This window comes from Dermacentor andersoni, chromosome 10 (assembly GCF_023375885.2).
Source record: "Dermacentor andersoni chromosome 10, qqDerAnde1_hic_scaffold, whole genome shotgun sequence".
Classification (NCBI taxonomy): domain Eukaryota; kingdom Metazoa; phylum Arthropoda; class Arachnida; order Ixodida; family Ixodidae; genus Dermacentor; species Dermacentor andersoni.
This window is the reverse complement of record NC_092823.1, coordinates 47,127,931-47,148,159: the sequence shown is the minus strand read 5'-3', so window position 1 is coordinate 47,148,159 and position 20,229 is coordinate 47,127,931. Positions and strand designations below refer to the sequence as shown.

Genomic DNA, 20,229 nt, shown 5'->3' with positions numbered 1-20,229 from the left:
CGATGCGCATCGAAATGTTTACTTCTCCCTTTTGGTATTCTCTGCTGGCACCAACACGTTATCCAATATCAAATACCAACTCGTCAAACAGATAGCAGTGCTTATACAGTACTTAGAACAGTAATTAAATTGCGACTTTCTCGTAGAAAATATTCGAGCGAGAAAGATATCAGCATAGATATTGGGTAACCTGTTTCCGTCCCCATTTAAATACAAATTATGAGGCATTGCCTGGTTATTTATTGGTTAGGCTAGAACTATGCCATTAGTGAGACTTTTGGTATTCCACCTAAGAGGTCTTTTTCTGTTGTGCACAGAATTTGAGAAATCCGGTTGTCGAACAAACTATGAGAACTCATGCATCATCACCTATCAATTACCCTCCTCATCGCGTATCCAAGCTTCATGTGTTTATCTCGGCTTAACTTAAGTATAATAGCACAATTCAATTCGGGCACGAAAAAAAAGAAATGTACACGTGATATCAACGAAAAAAAAAAAGATACGTGGAAGCATTACATGGACACTGTACCCCAGATCTGAGACATAGAGCGCTTTTTGTTTTGGCGCTGGCTAAAGGTACGTCCGACACCTCCCTTCAAATTTCTTTTACGGCGAGGTCTGAGATATCCGGCAGTGTTTTTAGGCAATTACGCCTGCCGTATTCGGTTGGTTCTTACGTGTTTCACGTTAAGTCGGGAATAAATAATCACACTGAACAGCCACATGCACGCATCTCTCGCGTCAGTGCTCATTTTGTGTGTGTAGCGGTGTGCTATGTTGGAGTCGGCTTAGCCAGCGCGCATCGAACTGTTGGAACAACTGGTGCCTTGACAGCGTCGATATGGCAGAATTTACAGCAAAAAGCGAAAGGAAACGAATTCCATTCGGTGACCCGGGCCGCGATATAACGACAACGTATGCTCGTCGCAAATGCAAATAATGATGTGAAAATGCTCCTCAATGGATCCACTTCTGGTTATTTGTGCAAGTACGTTGATGTTGCTCCATTTTCCAATTACTAAGACGCCGAAGTCACAGCTTCAATGGTCAAATTAACAGAACCGTTAACTAACTGAAGCAGAGAATCACAACTCTTCTCCCAACAGCTAGCTCCATTGATCACTCTTCAAGTCGCCTTGAACCCGCCGTGGTAGCTTAGTGGCTATATGGTGCTGGGCCGCTAAGCCTGAGGTCGCAGGATCGAATCCCGGCTACAGCGGTAGCATTTCGATTGGGCGAAATTAAAAAAAAACATGCGTGTACTTAGGTTTAGGAGCACGTTAAGGAACCACGGGTGGTCTGAATTATTGCGGAGTCCCCCACCACTGCGTGCCTCATAATCAGATCGTGGATCTGGCACGTAAAGCCCCATAATTCAAATCACCTTCAGTTTTCGTAGCCTACAAGGCGTACAATTTCCTTTGTGGCTCAAAACAGTTATCTCTTGACGCTCCTTTCACAAAAAGCTTAAGTCCTACCGTTATGCAGCCCAATACACAAAACCTAAAAATTGGTCGCACGAGTTGCGGCACCGTATCAAACGTTCTGGTTAAGCATACGTTTCAATGCAATCTCGGCCATTTATGTGGTACAGACACTCCTAACCTGATGCTGCGTTTTCTACTTAAAGTAGTAATGCTGTATAGATGGGGTTCTGAACAAAAGTGATAGATATAATACGTCCAATAGCCCACTTCGATAGTAATCTATGCCAATGCGGAGGAGGGTTTGCTTTTCTAACAAAACATGCAGTGTTTGTACGTCTTCAATACGTTATACATGAAAGGCTACAGTAGAACGTAGCGCACGAGAATCCGGTTTTGAAAAGGTGAAAGTGACCAAGCTTATGTGGCAGAGACATGAGCATTTGACAGTTAGTGGTTAATGTTCAAATACAGAAGCTATCACAAGTGGGTCGGCTTGTTGGCCTTGCGATCAAATCTCCGACTGCTGCGCAAGGTGCCTTGCGTGTAAGAATGCGCAAGTTTAGTGCGCATTCTTACATGCGCTACAGAGCAAATGCCAAAACAGTAAATTTACGTAGCACAGTAACATCGCAATAAACGCACTCGAATGCATGACTCGGTGGTGCAATAGTTGTGTATGTCGAGATGGCAAGATGACGTGCTGCTTGCTTTTGTTCGCCATTATTAGACCCAAGTGACGCAGAGGGTTCGCCACGTCCGATAAACTGCAGAAAACTAAATAGAATGGAAAAGAACAGGGAATCGAACCTTCGTTAATAGCATGGCAATCAGAGATGCTAGAGCTACGCTTCCACTCATCCTTGCCTAATTCATTTTCCAGATGTGATATTAACGCTCCTTCAAAACTATTCGAGCCTTTACCGCTATATATTTGGCCATTTTGGCGTTGTAAAAGAGGATTCCTTTGCACTTTACCAACAGCGCCTAGTGATTGGCACTCGTATCGCATGGAGGCCTGCATTTATTACACCACCGTATAGCGCTGGGTGATTGCTGGTGGTCCAAATACAATAACAGTGCGTCACAAAAGTGCTCGTCGTATTTGTACAATGGTATTGATGTACCGATCACTCAGTGGCGGCGATAACCTCAGTACCGCGTTTCAGTTGTGGAGCGCTGTAGATTCTGCTCCAACGTTTTGTCTTATTCCGTGTTCAACGCCTACAGCCATTTCTAAACGCCTCTTTCCTTAGAATACGGAGTCGTCCACCCCACTGACACTGAGACAATTTAAACTTAACTACAGCAGGTAGATTACACTGCTCGTTAGCGCAGGATCCCAGCTAGCCCAGAAGATGACGAGAAAGTATGCGCGTATAGTAAGTGCCTCTGTATGTATTCTAGCCACTGTGTTCTGAAGGACGCGGAAACTTTGTGGAATGCCGTTACGGAACAGTTTCTCCTTATAGATCTGCCGAACCTTTAACACGACAAACTTGACTGCTTGCGCGTACGTCCGCCGTAGCTTTAGAACCTGCGAGTCATCTTAGCCACTGCAGAAAGCATACTTTCGCATGCCTTTGCGAAGTAAAAAGAAATTTGTAAGAATTATTTTAGACTATTGCAACGCCTCGTAGGAGAGAGCACACATGAATGAAGGCGTTCGCAATTGTGGTACTGAGATTTCGAGGTTGCTTGCTTTTTTTCTCGTTTTCCCTTTTTTTTCTTTTGGCGCAGTCTGCGTTGTTTGTCTTTGTCGCTTGTCTACCATAAATATATAGACGAAAGCCAGCACTTGCTTCGTTCGTTACATTCCTGTGTGTACCTATGCTTTGCGCCCCCACATCATAAACGTGTTCGTTTGCCAGGCATAACGACACCTCAAGGACAACCACTTCGAGTTCGTTGACAATATCTGGCCTTGAAGCAGCTAATACGGAAGCATTGTCCACGACAGGCACGCAGTGTGTTTGCAAGCACATTGCTCACCATAGCGGAACCCAATTTAGGCCGTCATTGATCTAAGAGCCGTGGATTACCATGCCAAGAGGAGGAAACGCACTCGTAGTTCAAGCGAGTGCAATCGAGGATTTTCTCGGTGAATAGACGCGGTACAACCAGTTCTCCGTCCCGTCTCCAAATGTGATACGACGAGATAAAACTTGTTTGTCGGGCTCGTCGCCACTTCTAGTATCTCTGTACAGGGTTCAGCAGCTTACACCATCAAAGACGAGCGAGCGGTCAAGGACTTGAAAGCAGGCCGGAGACGTTTCGTCTAACGCCAAGAAATACAATCTGGTTAAACAAAAAAAAAACAAAAGAATGAACAAACGTACACAAGACAACAAACAGAACGCATAGCATTTCGCCAACACGTATTCAGGTTATCCGCGCGGAAATCGAGGCAATCCGATCGCTTCGTTCGTCGCCCCTCTCGCAACAGCCCTCCCCTTCTCCAGTCTACCCTCATGTACTCGCGTGAACACTCCGCACAGCTGTGGGGCTTTCCGGTCACGCCGCGTTCATTAAACACGGCCGCTTCCTGCCAACGAATCGTGCCGACTTTGGGAGCTGCCGCACGGAGTAAAGAAACATGGTTAAGCCGGCAAACAGCGTCCTCGCTTGGCTCTTGACTTTGACGTGCCTCTGTTGCGCGGGGACCCATGAAACGGGTGGCGCTGTCCTTTTGGAAGAGGGAGAATCTCCGGTTGTACGTATCTCTGCGGGTAAATTACGTGGCGCAAAGCGTGCTGCGTTGGACGACAAGTTCGTCTACGCTTTTACTGGAGTGCCTTACGCTAAACCGCCGGTTGGAGAGCTGCGGTACCAGAAGCCCGAGCCCGCTGCGCCATGGGCTGAAGAAGTCAGAGATGCGACGAGGACGCCCCCTTCGTGCATGCAACTCAGCGTAGCTTCGCCTCGGAATCTACTATGGGTGCCATACGGTGAGTAGACGCTTTCACTTCTGATTGTTGGGTCTGTGTTTAAAGCTGTTGTTTTCATTTCTTTTTTTATGCGTTAGTTTTCACCAGTAAAAGAATTCACGGAAGGCAGTAGGGTGGTAAGGTATTTCCAGCTGTTGTGCTCGGTAGAAAGAAAGAAGCGCCACGGTAATAGTACTTTTTGACATTACGTTCCAGATTTGTTTGGGTCGCGTGATACCATGGATAACATACAATTGCTGATATTCCTATTAAAGGACACTAAAGAGCTCCAACGCTTAAAAAATTTTAAAAATTGATGTTTTTTCCTTTACTAACGCAATTTTTGATAGTGAGCTAGGTATTTTACAATATTCGACGAGAACAAATAAAAACGTATATACTTATTCGACTAAACCATGTGACTCTTCAGCTGTTTAGGTACGTCAGAAAAATATATAGAGTGACGAAGCAATAATTTTTATTAGTGACACATAGTACCGGTAATCGTTAGTATTACAATCATAATTGAAAGTTTTCTTATTCGTTCGTAACAAATTAAACAAAATTAATTAGCGGCTTTTAAGTAACATATGTAAAATTTGTATGCGGTTTACTTATATAATGTTAATCTTAAGGGCTTGTAGCAACATATAAATATATTTACGTATTTCTGTTGCCAGTGAGCAGAACAGACTCTGTACAATCAACTGCTCTATCTTGGCATTTTCAAACCCTACAGGGCTTTAGCTGAAAATGAGGAAAATAAATGCGAAAAAAAGCTTCCATATCAACAAGAGGCTTCTACGTAGTTTAAGTAATCACTACAGAAGCCAATGTCGTACGAAGCGATAAAATAAAACAAAACAGTAAATATGAATTCTAACAATGCAGTGTAGGGCAATTGAGGTTACAGTTACACATAAACAAATGCAGAGGACATTCTAACAAAAACCTTCAGGTAAACATATGTATCCAACAGACTATCAAGACCATGACATCATAAGGACACAATTAGGCATTTTTATTGTGTTACATAACTAAATACAGATGACGATCACAGCTAACTAAAAGTATACGTTTTTAAAGAAAATGACAAATCACTCTAACAGACAACTGTGTGGCCTATAGGACTCGATGCCAGTGCTTCAAGACTTAGATCACCACGGCAACTGCTCAGTTATTCACTTTGTGAGACATTCGTTTACAACTAGCGTAAATTGAAATGCTATCAGAAAACGAATGATCACAACCTCTGTTATGCATAATTACATGCCCCTGTGAGATACAGCACCGCTTAAGCCGGTTTCTGAGCGTGAAATAGCACCAAGTTTACACTTGTACTTTTTAATAAGCCATGTTACAAATGCAGGTGAACTTGGAAACAAGCAAAAAAGAACTGCATTGTTTTAGTTTCGGAATCATGAGAGTTTGAATTTACGTTGATAGTACATGCATTTAACCAATGTAAGCGAGTCTCATAGGGCACCCCAGGGGTCTTTGGGACAGTTGACCGTTTCAGCCACTGAGGTTACGTGTACTCATTAATATTAGGAGCCAGTAACTGGCTAATAAACTCGCGTGTACTAAGCAAATGCACAAAAACACAAAGAGGTGCCAGAGTGGAGATCCTTGCTGTTCATTACACGTTGCTCTTACGTGTCGCCTACTCGAAGTCTTTCTGTACCGCATACATTGAGGAGAAATCAAGCATCCCTACAGCCGACGACAAATGTCTACAGACCAGAGCATCTCGTATCAGACGGCCTCTCAGCGGTACTTCCGGTGCTTCTGCTACCCTCGAGGCCATGGCTAAGCTGAAATGGGTTCTCATGTTCTTTGCTGGCATGCCAATCTCGGCCCAGCTGGTATTCTATATTTTTCTCTTCATTACGCAAGGTGCTCTCCGGCAGCTGCGGCGATGCGCTTCCGCGTCTGCAGCAGTATTCATTGGAATGGCCTGCCGCTCTTTCTTAGCTGCTGGGGCGTTGTGCTGTGAATACTGAGTTCACGGGTTCAACCCCGAACTTTTGGATAAGCATGAAATTAAAAAAAAAACGCTCGTGTACATGGACATGCACATAAAGAAACCAATGTGGTCAAAATCAATCCGCCGCCACTCAATACTGCTAGCCTCAAACTGACATCTTCATTTTGGCGGCGACAGACCCTTAAATTATCCTTTCATTCCTCCGAAACGGTATCGGCCACGTGCCAGCAGGCCACGTGTCTCAGTGTGTGGGCCGCACGGCTGGACAAGTTACTTGTCCTAAGACTAAGAGGAAGTCAAGAAGCGTGACGCGACACAAGGAGATTGGCCTGCCGATAAAGAGCAAGGGGGCACCTTTCCGACTTAACGCGGTTCTTAACGCCAAGTGTTGCACCGTTAGGTGGCTCGGAGAGGTAGTCCGGCATAGACTCGCGTGGTCCATAAGTTTGTGGTCGCCTGCCACATTCACCGCTGCTCGTTCCTGTTTGGTGGAGCAAATAAACCCGCGTGCGGCACAGATTCAGCTGCCACATCCGCGCGCCTTTTTCCGAAAACCAAGCTGCTGACGACTGTCGCTTTCGACAACAAGCTGTGCAAGTCAATGACACTGCCGAATTTGGGGCGCACCAGGCTCAGGTGCATCGAGGTGCATTTTGAGGGAGCAGCTCTGGGAAGCGTAGTTGGGAGAGAGGGGTGCTCTGGCGCATTGATCACATGCTCGCATTCGTGCGTGCTTCGATGTACTGCTGCGCGACGATGCGCAAGTGGTGGCCTACACAATGTCGCCAGTTTGCGCCGGTGGGCCCTATACACAAATGAAGGCCAACGTGTGATTAACGCATATCATAAATGCCATGTGACCTAATGGTCAGATCGTGGTTCTCGCTCATAAAAACTCAATTTTTGTAAACATCATGTTCAAGTGACATATATAATGATGTTGTAAAGTCAAGGTGTAATAAAAAAATTAGGTACCCTCATCTGCGCTGCAGCGCATAACGGGCATAAAAAAATGATTAATGAAGATAAATTATGGCAAGAAACAAGTGAAAAGTTAGAATCTAAGAAAGAAAAGAAGGGGTCATTATTACTATCAGCGAAACGGAGTGAGCAGGCATATCAGCATTTATTTCTAAAGATTACACAGTTTCCTCCAATACCTTCATCATTTTCTGTCACTTTCGGTAATCTTATCGGAGTTCGTTTGTTTCTTCTCTGGGCTTCCATATTCTTCCATGTTCAAGCCAGAGTGAACGTCAGAGTAATGAAAATATTGTGTCTACGGTGCCTAATAGAAAAAAAAATGTGGTCTACGGGCGCTTTGTGCAATTCACCCTATCGACCCCATCAAAATACGGCCGGCGGGGCTACGGAACAAAGCTGCAACCTTTGGCTTGGCAGCAGGATGCTGCAACCAGTGAACAGCCACGGCAACTGTACTAAGTCCTTTTTTTTCATTCTAACAAGACGAGTTTCTTTGTTTACACATAAATTCTACAATACCACAATATACATTGCCTTGAATAAAAACCATAACATCCAGTTGGTGGCGTTCAGGTATACAGCGCTAGTTACCGGCCCTGAGTAACGCAGTGGCTATTGGGTTGAGCTGGTGATCACGTGGTTGCGAGCTGATTCGCGGCTTGACTGTCTGCAACATAATGGGGGCGATATGCAAGAACGCTGGGATTATCATGCACGTCAAAATATACCTCACGTTCTCAAGATTAAGGCGGCGTCTGCCATTAAGGCATGCCTCATAAGCAGATCGTGGTTGTGGCAAGTCGAACTTGACAAATTGGTGATTTCGTTTTAAATATTGACAGAAGCCTTTCTGTTGTGACAGCTGTGTTCTGAATACATTGCGCGCACAAAAATAATTGTTGCAACGACGCTTCCCTTCGTAAACGCGGTTGACGCGCAAGCGTATGGTTGCTATAGCACAAACGACGCTATCGGCCCTTGGTGCGCGTTGACGCCTACGCTGTCCGCACCGCTGATCGTATTCAATTCAGAGCTCGCGCAGCCGCACCACACGCAGCATCCGCCGGAGTAGAACGCCCCGTTGTAAACATTAATTTACGCTCTAACATATCTAGCATGGTGTACACGCACGCAGGCAAACAGCAACAGTCCGCACTCGATGACCGTGGACACTCGTTGTCAAAAAGCTGGCGTGAGGAACCGCGGCAGCCGCAGCGAGCGAAGTGGCATAGCGATGTGGAATGAAGTTCTGAGTCCACGCGGCGACGTATACAAGGCGGACGAGCGCGCTTCGAGCGTGCTGCCGCCGTTTCCAGAACGGTCCACCGGCGCCGCCGCTGACATTTCCCTCTACTGTCCGACTGCGCTCCTTCTCCCTTTCTCAAAACCCTGCTCCGGCGCTGATGTTTCCCTTTCCCGGGGCCCCACGTTTTTCTGTACCTCACAAAGCATAGAAACCTAAGGCTTTCGTCTTATAAATGCAGCGGCTGCGAAAGATAATGTATATGATAAAATGTGTGCATTGTTAGAGCTCCCAAACCCTCGCTGAATTCAAGAATAGGCGCTGGGAAACAATTTATTTATTTATTTATTTATTTATTTATTTATTGATACTGTCAGCCCATGACGGGCTATTGCAGAAGTGGATTTAACATACATAAACAGAGAAGTGCATTAGTGCGCTTGATCAATGCAATACAAAGAAGAAAAAGGAAAATAAAGTAGCACTAATTATATGAAACACATTAACAATATAATTACAGAGCACATTTGACTTATTATATGACAATATTAGCACCGAACATCAGGGTGCATCAGGGTACATAAGGCAATGTATTGCTTCCAAGAATGCATTAACTGATTTTATTTGGACAATGAATCAGGCAGAGTTCCACTGCTGAATTGCCATGAAAAAAAAAAGTATACCTGAAGCAGTCATTGTGCACTGTGGAAGGAGGTATATACAAACTGTGTCTGTGCCGTGATGTTTCCTGTGTCTTGATTTGGAAGTACTTGTATCTTACTTTGAGATGGTTATAAATTACTAAGAACGGGAATTTAAGCCTTTCATACTCCGTACGTTTTTGCATAGGTGGGAGCTCTGCAAGTTTACATATTTTAGTTGGAGAGTGAAAACGGTGGTATTTATTAAATATAAACCTTGAAGTAAGGCGCTGGACCTTCTCTAGCTTTAGACAGCTAATTTGGGTGTAGGGATCCCATACTATTTTTGCGTGCTCAGTTACGGGTCCTAGCAAACTAATTATTCGTGCATTTATTTTGCATCGCCCTTTGGTATTTTTCGATTTCTTTGTTTCGGAATGTGAACTAAAGAGACGGTCATACCTTAGTACTTCATCGCTGTCTAAAAAAAATAACGACTTCCTTGGGCGCATAGCCCAGCGTAAGCGCGGCTGTGGATATTGGTGCCGTGCTACGTTGTAGATTCGGCCTGCGCTTTAAAGGTGATCATCCAGCGGTCTCACGTCCTGCTTTTTTCACTGGTTTCCATTTTCTTGCGTGTCTTTTTGCAAATATGATTGGATTGTGTGATGGTCTTTACAAAGACTACTAGTAAGCCTCCTCTTCGATAACACCATTTTATAGTGTCAGCTTATTGGCTATACTCATTTTTTTAGACACCTGTGTGCTGTAATGTTGTAAGTACCTCTACTCTTAGGATGTCTATAATGTTAGGTACTTAAATCCGCACAGATTGTTGCCCGGAGATTTTGGATGCGTTTGTGTGTAGCCTGTGTTTGCTGCCGCGCGTTCATTGTGCTCTTGACGGAACTCTGAAGCTTGCATTGTGCATTTTAAATGGGCACGTAACATAGTTAATGTGGGCAGAGTCTGTCAATTCAACGGAACAGGAGGCGCTGCACTGACTTCACGTGTCAACCAACTTGTTGAGCAGATGGTTATCTTAATTTTGTTTTAGGCGCGAAGAAGCAAGGCGCGCGATGAAGAGTCAATTGCAAAAGATCATTGTCATGAAACGAGCACGGCGCACAGTTCAATTAATCAGTATTTCTTATTTCATGCATCTTAGCTTTTTACTGAAGAGTACAGTGGGCATTGTGTTCGCGCTGTTTACATCGCAATGAAGAAACGGGCGATAGTAACAACATCAATACGGTCATATTCGCACACAGATCAGCCAAAAAGCGAGGACTGCCTGTACTTGAACGTATGGACACCCACGCTGAACGCTTCAGTAGGGTTACCGGTGATGGCCTGGCTTCATGGAGGTGGTTTTCAATCGGGCTCGGCTGCCTTGCCACTTGATGATGGAACACACTTGGCTGCCCTCGGCGATGTCGTGGTGGTCACCATCGCCTACAGGTAAACAAGCTTCCTTCTTTTAGTACAAAAATTCAATGTATTTGATAGTAAAAAATGCGTGGTAAAAAAAAATAACTGCAAAAGAGGTGCCGCTAGCGTTCCTTAAATGTTTTTATTCATGCCTCTGCCTGCTTCTGTGGGTGGGTCCCCTTTTTAACATATTTAGGACAAACAGAAGGTAGGTTTGCTTTATTTTCTCGAAGCCCTATTTGAATCTCTAGACTTAATAAAGATAAAAAAAGTAAGCAACGTGGTATGAGTCACTCAAGGCCAGAAGGACACGTTTAACACAAGAAACTCCAAACAGCGCAGTCCAGCTCAATGAAAGAAGTAAAATAAAAATTACGTTATAGTGAGGGTCCATTAATTGATCTGTAATTTGGTCAGGAATTTCTTTCTTTTCTTGTTTAGGCGAGACATAAGTAGATGACCGTGCCTCAAAAATGGGCCGGCTACTTTATAGACTGCAGTGTGCTAAAAAATATGTTCTGGATTAAAAAGATAATATGATTAGTTTTTGTAAGTGCGTGCTATAGTAATACAAAGGCACCTAACCAACTGTCATCTTACAAATTGCAGCTGGCAGACGTAGTCGCTTTAGAGAGTCAGGTACATATTACAACACACAGACAACCGGTATCTTGGTCAATCAGTAGACTGAGTACCACAAGAATTAAAGCTCACTTTAGGATGTCATATGACTAGTTTTTGAAAAAAGAACGAGTTTGAAGGCGTTGGTTTTTTTGAGAGATATCATGAGGTAAAGCACTCTCTATGAGAGGCTTTCGCCTTTTAGTGTATGCTCAGGCCCCGTCATCTGAGAAGCGGTGAAGGTGACGGAGTACGCACCCAACGTGAACGGCAAATGAGGACGAAGATAGATACACAATAGACCAATATTATAATTGTACTATGAAAGGGCAAAACAAAGGTTGGGTGAGAAAAAAAAGGTGCTGACTAGGCAGCTTGATAGAGCTCTCACTTACTGACTAGAAAAGCCAGTACAATCAGTAAGCACGTTAACATGAAAAAACTACAAAATATTCTGAATGCATTCAAAGAAGCACACAACAAAATAATTACGCAAGTGCATGGTTGCATATGTTCAGTGACACTAAACGAGCTCCAAGTACAATTCCCTTATCATTTTTTACGCATAACATTCGACGTCAAGGTTCTTTTTTTTGTTACGGTGGGAATTAGGTTCTCTCGGAATCTTGTTTCTCACAATTTGTTCACTGTAATCAGTTCGTACAGTTGTGCATGCATTTCCATATTCTGGTTGTTTCCATATTCTGGAAAGCAAGTTCTCGTAAAAAAACTGATTTTACGTTTCTTGTCGGTGCTTGGTACTCAGACAGACAGAACTCATAAAAAGTTTTCATACCAACTGTGCGATATGTGTTCCCTTCTGCGTTAACGGAAGCATGTAGAGGCAGATCGCATCTATACCTTGAATTATTTTGTGTTGCGTACGGGTTAGTTTATCAGTGTTCGTAGCGGTAATTGCCCCCAAGACAAGAAACAATAGCGTATAAATGAGGAACACAAGAAATGTTTAGTAGCGATCTCGTGGTAACTGCGAGTGGGTCTCGGTGACAATCCAGCAAACCTGAAGTGCGCAATCTTGTTTACTACGTGTCCTGTATGCTGATCATAAAAGATCACACCCAGCGTCTTGAACTCTCAGGCTATTTAGAATAAGTGAGTGACACCCTTTGATATGTTTTCCTTTTGATCTAAACATTACTACTTTTGTTTTATTGCACTTTGTAACTACTCAGCAACTGGAGCTTAGCCAAAAGTTCATATCCTTGATGAAACAACCTACTGCAGTCGTCATCAATATGAAATAGACTAGTATCGTCTGCATAATAGCGTATTTCACAAGCGGAGTTTATTGATGTTATCGCTAATGTAGATTTTCAACGGATACGGCCCAAGAATGCCACCCTGTATAACGCCGATAGATGTTGATTCAAATGATTAATTGTAATTGTTAATTGATACATACTGTTTGCAATTACTAAGGTACCTACCTACCTATCCATCCTCGGCTTTACCCCGTATTCCATAATGCTTAGGTTTCTTCAGAAGGATTTTGCCGTTAAGTGAACCAAACGGTTTGCGAAATACGGCTAATATGCCAAGCACAAACTTATTATCCTCAACATTTTTCATAATATATTTTTTTGCGGTCAAGAAGTGCTAATTACGTAGACTTCTTTTTCCGGAAACCATATTGCGAGTCTGTTATCCCGTCTAAGTATTCCTTTACTGCGACAAGAATGCGTGAAAAGCATCAGGTTACGCCAAGGACACAAAGAAAAACCTGAGCATAAAAGTAGTAAGTACTGGCGTAGAGTAACATTAATGTGAGTGTGAAGTGAGTCTGAGTGCAGTGAAATCTGGGCCATTCATATATGGACCGAAAGTACCACATAACGCAAAATATACCCAATCTTGGTTATTGAAATAGAGACAAGGATCCACCTCATTCAAGCCACATCTCCGGGGCAGCATACAACCCATCCGAAAGCTATAATTCTGAAACGTGTCCACGCAGAGCACAGCGCGAGGTTGACGGCACCGGTATTTGTTCTTTTCATCCGTGTTCTCCCATCAGCCCTGCTTGTGATGGCGGATTATTATATTGGCCGTACTTAAAACCTTCAAGTTAAAAATATGCCTATTATGACAGGCGTCGGATATTCCGGTTATAAAGGCAACAGCAAACACTAACAAACAGGTGAAGATACACGCGCGTTGATTTTCTTTTTTATTTTAGCATAATCACCCTAGGAACTCTCATTTATACGACCGTTTTGATTGTCTAGAATGCGCGGCATAACATTGAAGAAATATGCCTGCAGGTAAAAAGAACAGCTGGTTCCGGTAAAACGCACAGTTGCTTTTTTTTTTGTCTTTCAACATAATTATAGACAGCTACGATAACTCACAAATGTACACGATAATAATGCAATTGCGCTATTTTTGTTGTACTTCCGCTACGTTATGTACTTGCTGGAACCACCTATACTGTTCAGTAAATGGTTGAAATATTTTGAGAGTAGGTCAAGCTACCAGCACAATGTGTACTATCGTGAAGAAAGAAAATACAGCAAAAAAGAGCAAACTAACACACGGAAAGAGCTTAGTTGTGCCTTGCCCACAATGCGTTTCTCGTGAGTGTAGTAGAACGTATCTGGTTGCTTTGTCGTTAAGAATGCGTTTGTCGTAGTTGTTGTGAAGCATGTGAAACCTACGCATTATTGAGAAATGAAAAATGAGAGAATGAAATAGAAACAGTGTAGTATACAGCATATGCTACGAGCCTTTTCTTCCTTTTTTCTATAGGCACACTGTAGCAATGGCTTTCTCTTGGGATGTTGCCTATGTGGTGCAGACTTGATCATGCAAGAAAGTATTAAGGGGCACCACTGAGTTCGATGTGACGTGATGGATCTCGGCGGTAGTGGCCTCATTTTGACGGAGGCAAAATGCAAACACATTGTCACACTCGCATCAAAGTGGACGGAAAAGGACCCTGTAGGTACTAAAAATTATTAGGTAACCGTCTACTGTGGCGCACCTCATAATAAAACTAGGGGTATGGCACGTAAAAAGCGATTATTTTTTTCTAGTAACGTAGCAGGAGCGGGAAAAATAAGCGTTCAGTAACAATCGTTATCAAGTTCCTTTTTTTTCTTTTTTTTAACGCATGCAATGTAGCTGCGCTCCTTTGTCCTGTGACACTGCCGGCATTGCTCGATGCGAAGGCGAAGCGACGTGATAAACCTGCGAGGCGCTTTTCGATATTATTTGAAAAAATATATTTAGTAACAGCTTGTGAGAGCACTGTGGGAGATTTCTCTCGTCACTGCATAGCTCTCAGTAACCTTTTTAAAGCGAAAGCTTTAGCGGACGCGAACTTGCGATTTCACCGTGGCGGTGCTCCGACGAGGCACATGACGTCACAACGCGTGCCTCGCCGCGGATATTTCTCTCCTCTCTCCCTCTCGTACCCTAGTCACTACTGCGCATGCGCCACTAGTAGCACCGTGCCACAGGTATTCCGCCGCTGTGCAGCGCCGCGCATTTCCGCCGCCGGCGTTTGGTATGACGTCACACCGCGTTTCTCGTCGTTGCGCTCGCCTCCGCTCGCTTCGCCAGCTGCGTCGCATGCCTGATAACATGTCGGAGGATTGAAAAGAAGAGCTCGCGTTCGCCGCCACCATGGTTGAGGCGGCAGTATGAACGGCGACAATTCTGAAAAGCAGGAGGAGGCCTGGAACCGACATCGGAACGAGATGAAGAGGAAACGAATCACTCAGGAAACAGGCGAACAGCGCGCCGAACGACTGGCTAAACGCCGCAACATAGCTAGACAACCAGACAAACCTGGACTTTCAATCAAGATTAACCAAGGCTAACCATGCTATGCCTTAGATTTCGCTACGTATATCCTGGCATAGCCGAGCTAAGCCATTGCCGATTTTTTTGTCTTGTTTCTCGTGGTTCGTCACCTGTGTACATGCCCGCGTATATTAAGTTGTTCAAATTCACCTGTTCTATCGTGTTAACGTGTACTCGTCAGTCTTCTAAAATTAAACAATTTATGGGCGCTGCTGCCACGGCGGCTCTTTTCCTTCGTGGCCCTCCTGTTCACCTTGGGTATCTTTTTTAATGAATAAATGAATTCATAACAACCTGCCCAACTTTCCTTCTTCTCACTATATAGATACTACTGCGCGTGTTATCTCCTCGTAAATAAGTATTTTTTTTCTTCTCTAAAGGTGCGGGATGGTGAGGACAGCAGGCATGACTCAAGTGGCGAGTTTGTGCCCGAGAGCATTTTGACGTGTGATGTATATACAGGAAGCGATATGCTCGAACAATATTGTGCCGCCACAAAAAGAAAAGTGCGGCACACTTGTTGAAGGGCTGCTTGACGTGTCTTCATTTGAAGAGATAAGAGTGATGATAACTATGTAAGATTGTATGATCTCGTGTACTTGTAAAGAATTATGTCTAGTTTGATGTTCTAGGGTGAAATAACTGTTTGCGAAGTACTGGAGTGTTTACACGGAATTTGTTCGAACAAGCGCAATGATATACCATTGGGCTCGCATTGCTTTCGCTCCTTGTGTCAGGAGGCATTATATGCACGAGCAGACCTGAGACCCACCATGAAACAATTGATACTTACCACCGCCCTACGCATAAGAAGGGAATGTTTTCATATTGTTTGGTTTGTACGGAAGTAGGAGTGCTTTTATTATGCTAAGTAGAGTCTATCAAGCAATACCATAGAAATCCCTAAAATATTTTTTTATTATAACTAATGCGTTACTTACGTTATAATGTAAAATATAACTAAAACGTAAAGACACATGAATCGCATCACCTTAGGTACACCTTCGAGAGGTCTGAGCAGGTGATGCGGGCAAATATTGTTCTGCTGAGTCCCGATTCAAAACTTACAGGTTGCAGTCATTCGGCTTCCTGTATGACGAAACGCCCGCTGCCCCAGGAAACATGGGCTTGCACGACCAGCAGCTCGCATTGAAATGGATCCAGGAAAACGTCGCCGCCTTCGGCGGCAACCCCGCGGAAGTCACACTGTTTGGATGGAGCGCCGGCGGCATTTCTACCGGCTTTCATCTGCTCTCACCAGGAAGCAAGTCTCTTTTCAAGCGAGCCATCATCCAAAGCGCCGGCGTAACCAAGAAGGGACGAGCAAAAGACAAGTCCGAAATGCTAAGCTACTCCCGAAAATTCGCTGCTAACTTTGGATGCTACCACGAGGAATCGGCTGCGAACACATCTCAGAGCATTGCGGCATGCATGAAGAAAATAAACGCCACTCTACTTGCGTCTGCTGAGCCAACGTTTGTTGGCGGCAAGTTTGAACCCATCTTTGGAGACGAGTTCTTGCCCGTAGAGCCTCGCATCGCGGAGTTTCCAGGCGATAAGGACGTCATCATCGGGCAGACTGCCAACGAAGGAACCAACCAGCTTTACACAAGCTTCAGAGATACCTTTTCCGAGGCTCTCCCTCCCCGGCGAATTAACAAAGCAGAAATGGTGCATTTCTTGAGCAGTTTGTACAATAAACTCTCCCTGTCCGAGATAAAGAAGCTTCAGGAAGAGTACATGGGGGATATCGGAGACTTCGATTACGACGCCCTACGACAGGCGCTGGCCGAAACAAAGGGTGACTCGCATGTTACTTGTGGCGCCCTCAACACCGCGTGCAAGTTGGCCAATGCGACCGCTGACGCGCAATCTGGGAAGGGAGTTCGCTATTACGAGATGAACTACGTGTCCGCCTGTCCAAACAAGCTGCCGTGGTTCGGCATGACCCACGGCGACGACCAACCGCAAGTGTTCGGCAGGGCCTTCGATAAGCAGGGTGGATGCGCCGGTGACACTTCGTACAGCAGGCGCATCATGCAGATGTGGAGTGATTTCGCCCATGGAAGGTCAGTGTATGGCTTTGCGTCTATAGTATCGAATAGTCGCAAGGTCTGAGCCACTGCCTTCGCGTGAGCGTCCTATCTGGGTTCGTAAGACAAAGGCGACTTTGCTCGCATGTTTGATCCGTTTATTCAAATATTAGCAAGTTTAGAAAGCGAGACGGATTGCAGAAAATGTGTTCATTGAGATTACCGTGCATTTGGCATCATGCTACGGCATCAACCGTCACACAAAATCTTGGCTTGAGCTAGCTCGCGCCGTAAATTTCTTTAAGTGTTGATGTTGTTTGCAATGATATTTTGCAATTGGATTCTACTATAAAATATGCAAATAACCCTTTTCTTATCTTCTTCGTTTCCCTACTTATAAACTCATAAAAATCGAATTACTTTTATTTATGTAATTTTTTTAGCTGTCGATGAAGCAGCCAAGAAATGATAAGACGTTGGGGAAGGTGCCTGCTTCCGTAACATGACTGCAATGGGCAGGCGGCATAAAAAAGCAGCGCAATGCGCAGTAAAGAAGTTACTTACATTGCTCAGAATTTCTAGGACACAGAAGTGGGCAGGCAACCCAGATGTCTATAAAGCAATCATAACAAACTGAAATAAGTTCTGCACAGAGTAAGTTCCAGAATAGGTGCGCTCCAGGAGGTTTAAATGGCAGAAAACGTTAGATAGGTATAGTTATCAATCAACTGTTTGTGGCAATATTATAACAAAATATTTTTTTTTTCTTTCTAGTAAGCTTGAAAGAAAACCGCAGGGCATCGAAAGGTGAAAGAAAGATAGATAAAGAAGCCAAACTTCCGCTTAATAAGCCGTAAGAATACTTGAACTATGGCTGTGAAGTAACGCAATCTGAATTAAGAGAATTCATAATCCATAAGTAAATAAAACCATACAAGTGCTCAATCCAGTAACCTGGAGTCCATAAATGTTTATTTAATGCATATCTGTCCTCAGGACGTATTTGTGCATCACCTTATTTTTCTTTCCTTTTTTTTAAAGGTCTCTTTCCGGATCCGGAGGTACTGACTGGCCAAAGTTCACATCTGACTCCAGGTCCTACTTGAAACTTACAGCAACGGGATCAGAAGTGTCAACTTTCAACAATGGGGAACGCTGCAAGACACTCAAAGAACTTAAACTTTATTGAAGCAATGAGTGATTAAAGTAGAATAAGTGCCTACTTCTAAGTGCTGTAACAACAAAAATAGCGGGGGGTCACACCTGACAAAGAAAACATACGCGCCTCTCTCTCTCTCTCTCTCTCTCTCTCTCTCTCTCTACATATATATATATATATATATATATATATATATATACAGAACGTACAGAACATTTGTTCGATCGATTTGGGAGTACGCCTCCCCAGTTTGGAGCCCTCACGAACTGTACTTGCGAGAGAAACTCGAAAAAATTCGGAGAACCGCGGTGCGTTTTGTTTGTTCGCGTTATCGCAGAGCCGATTCTGTAACGCACATGTTGAAATGTTGCGACTTGGAATTGCTAGAAACACGACGAGAAAAACAACCAATGAAATTGTTTTTCCAGATAACCAGAAATCAAATAAGAATAAACAAAGAAACATACATTCGCCCCCCTTTCAAACACAATGCGCGTTTAAACCTCAGTGCTAGTGTACAGCCTTATAAAACACGCCTTGATGGTTTTCAATACTCGTTCTTTCCTTCGTGTATTAATATATGGAATGGCCTTCCGGAATGCGCTGTAACAGCACAAAATGTTAACGAATCTTGTACTCTATTAGAATTGTATTACAGGCAATGGGATAATTAATAATTGATCATGCTTACTGTTATTCTGTGTATATTTCTTCATCCTTCCTGTATTTTCTGTTTGACAATGATGTATAACGTTGTATTGTCGGTGTGGAAATTTAAATTTTTATTTGTTTCCTCTCCTGTAATGGCTCTCAAGTGAGGGCTACAGTTTTCCTAAATAAATAAATAAATATAGGTGTGTGAAAGGGAAGAAAATAAACGGAGGGGCTCGATTTGAGAGATAACAGTAAGAAGCCAACAGGCAGTCACACCAAGTAAAAAATAGTAGAAAATATTTGTTGTTTTAATTTATGTAGAAAGTGTGGAAAATAATAAAGAAATGAACATAAAATGGACGAAAAAGTAAGAGGCAGCACATGACCTGCAAACCCGCTTTCGAAATACGTGTGCGATTCTTTTACTGACTCAGCTAGCACGACGCCAATGTGCCGTTCGCGTTCTGGGCTGCTTATGACTGTTTATATATGTGTACTTGTACAATATATACGCATATACATATAAGGAGAGAGACACAAGAACGAGATAAATGCCTTGGGAAAATTTGAGAATTCGCAGCTCGCTGACTCATTTTTTTGTCTTATCAGTGGCTCGTTAGAACAAGGCGGAATACATAGCACAAACGTGTTCTGGTAACAAAGAAATTGCACTCTTCACTAATTTAGATACATATATGGTGCACTATGGCTACTTATGGCCTAATTAGCGTGCATAGTTAATTTGTTCTTAAAATAGATGTTAGTTTTTACCGTACTGGACACTCCACTGGCATGCATCTGAATGACAGTAAGTGGACGTAGGTTGCTTCACGGCTGAGATTCAATTGCTTTCTTACAACGCGCATACTCGGGCTGTTAATTTTAAACGATAACCAGGGAAATTTGGTTCCCTTAAAATCACACAGAACTTCACCTCCACCGACGCAAGGAATCTGTTGCCCGAAAATGTGGCTCCACAATCTCTGATTGAATATGTTGAAGAATTTTCCGAACACTTCCCTCCTATAGCCTGAGGAGAGCCAAGCGTTTTAGATAATTATGACAACACTACTATATATATATATATATATATATATATATATATATATATATATATATATATATATATATAGGGAGAGAGAGACAGAGACCGAGAGACCCTGTTTCTCGACTGGTCATGCAACAACTGACATCGAAAGAAGGAAACTCCACCACCCAACGCTGGATGATTAGTTGCATGTTCAGAGTTTTCATTGTTGCAAGAGAAAGTAAAGAGACATCGATACTGAGAACCGTA

At 43.5% G+C, this 20,229-nt stretch overlaps 1 protein-coding gene across 1 annotated transcript; it reads left to right on the top strand.

The window, feature by feature from the left end:
- Positions 1 to 2,523: 2,523 nt before the first annotated feature.
- LOC126543148 (acetylcholinesterase-1-like) lies at positions 2,524 to 20,229 on the top strand. The gene is made up of 4 exons (XM_050190285.3): positions 2,524 to 4,375; positions 10,481 to 10,670; positions 16,157 to 17,155; positions 18,161 to 20,229. The coding sequence occupies exons 1-4, from the start codon at positions 4,024 to 4,026 to the stop codon at positions 18,306 to 18,308; spliced, it is 1,689 nt and encodes a 562-aa protein (XP_050046242.1). The 5' UTR covers positions 2,524 to 4,023; the 3' UTR covers positions 18,309 to 20,229.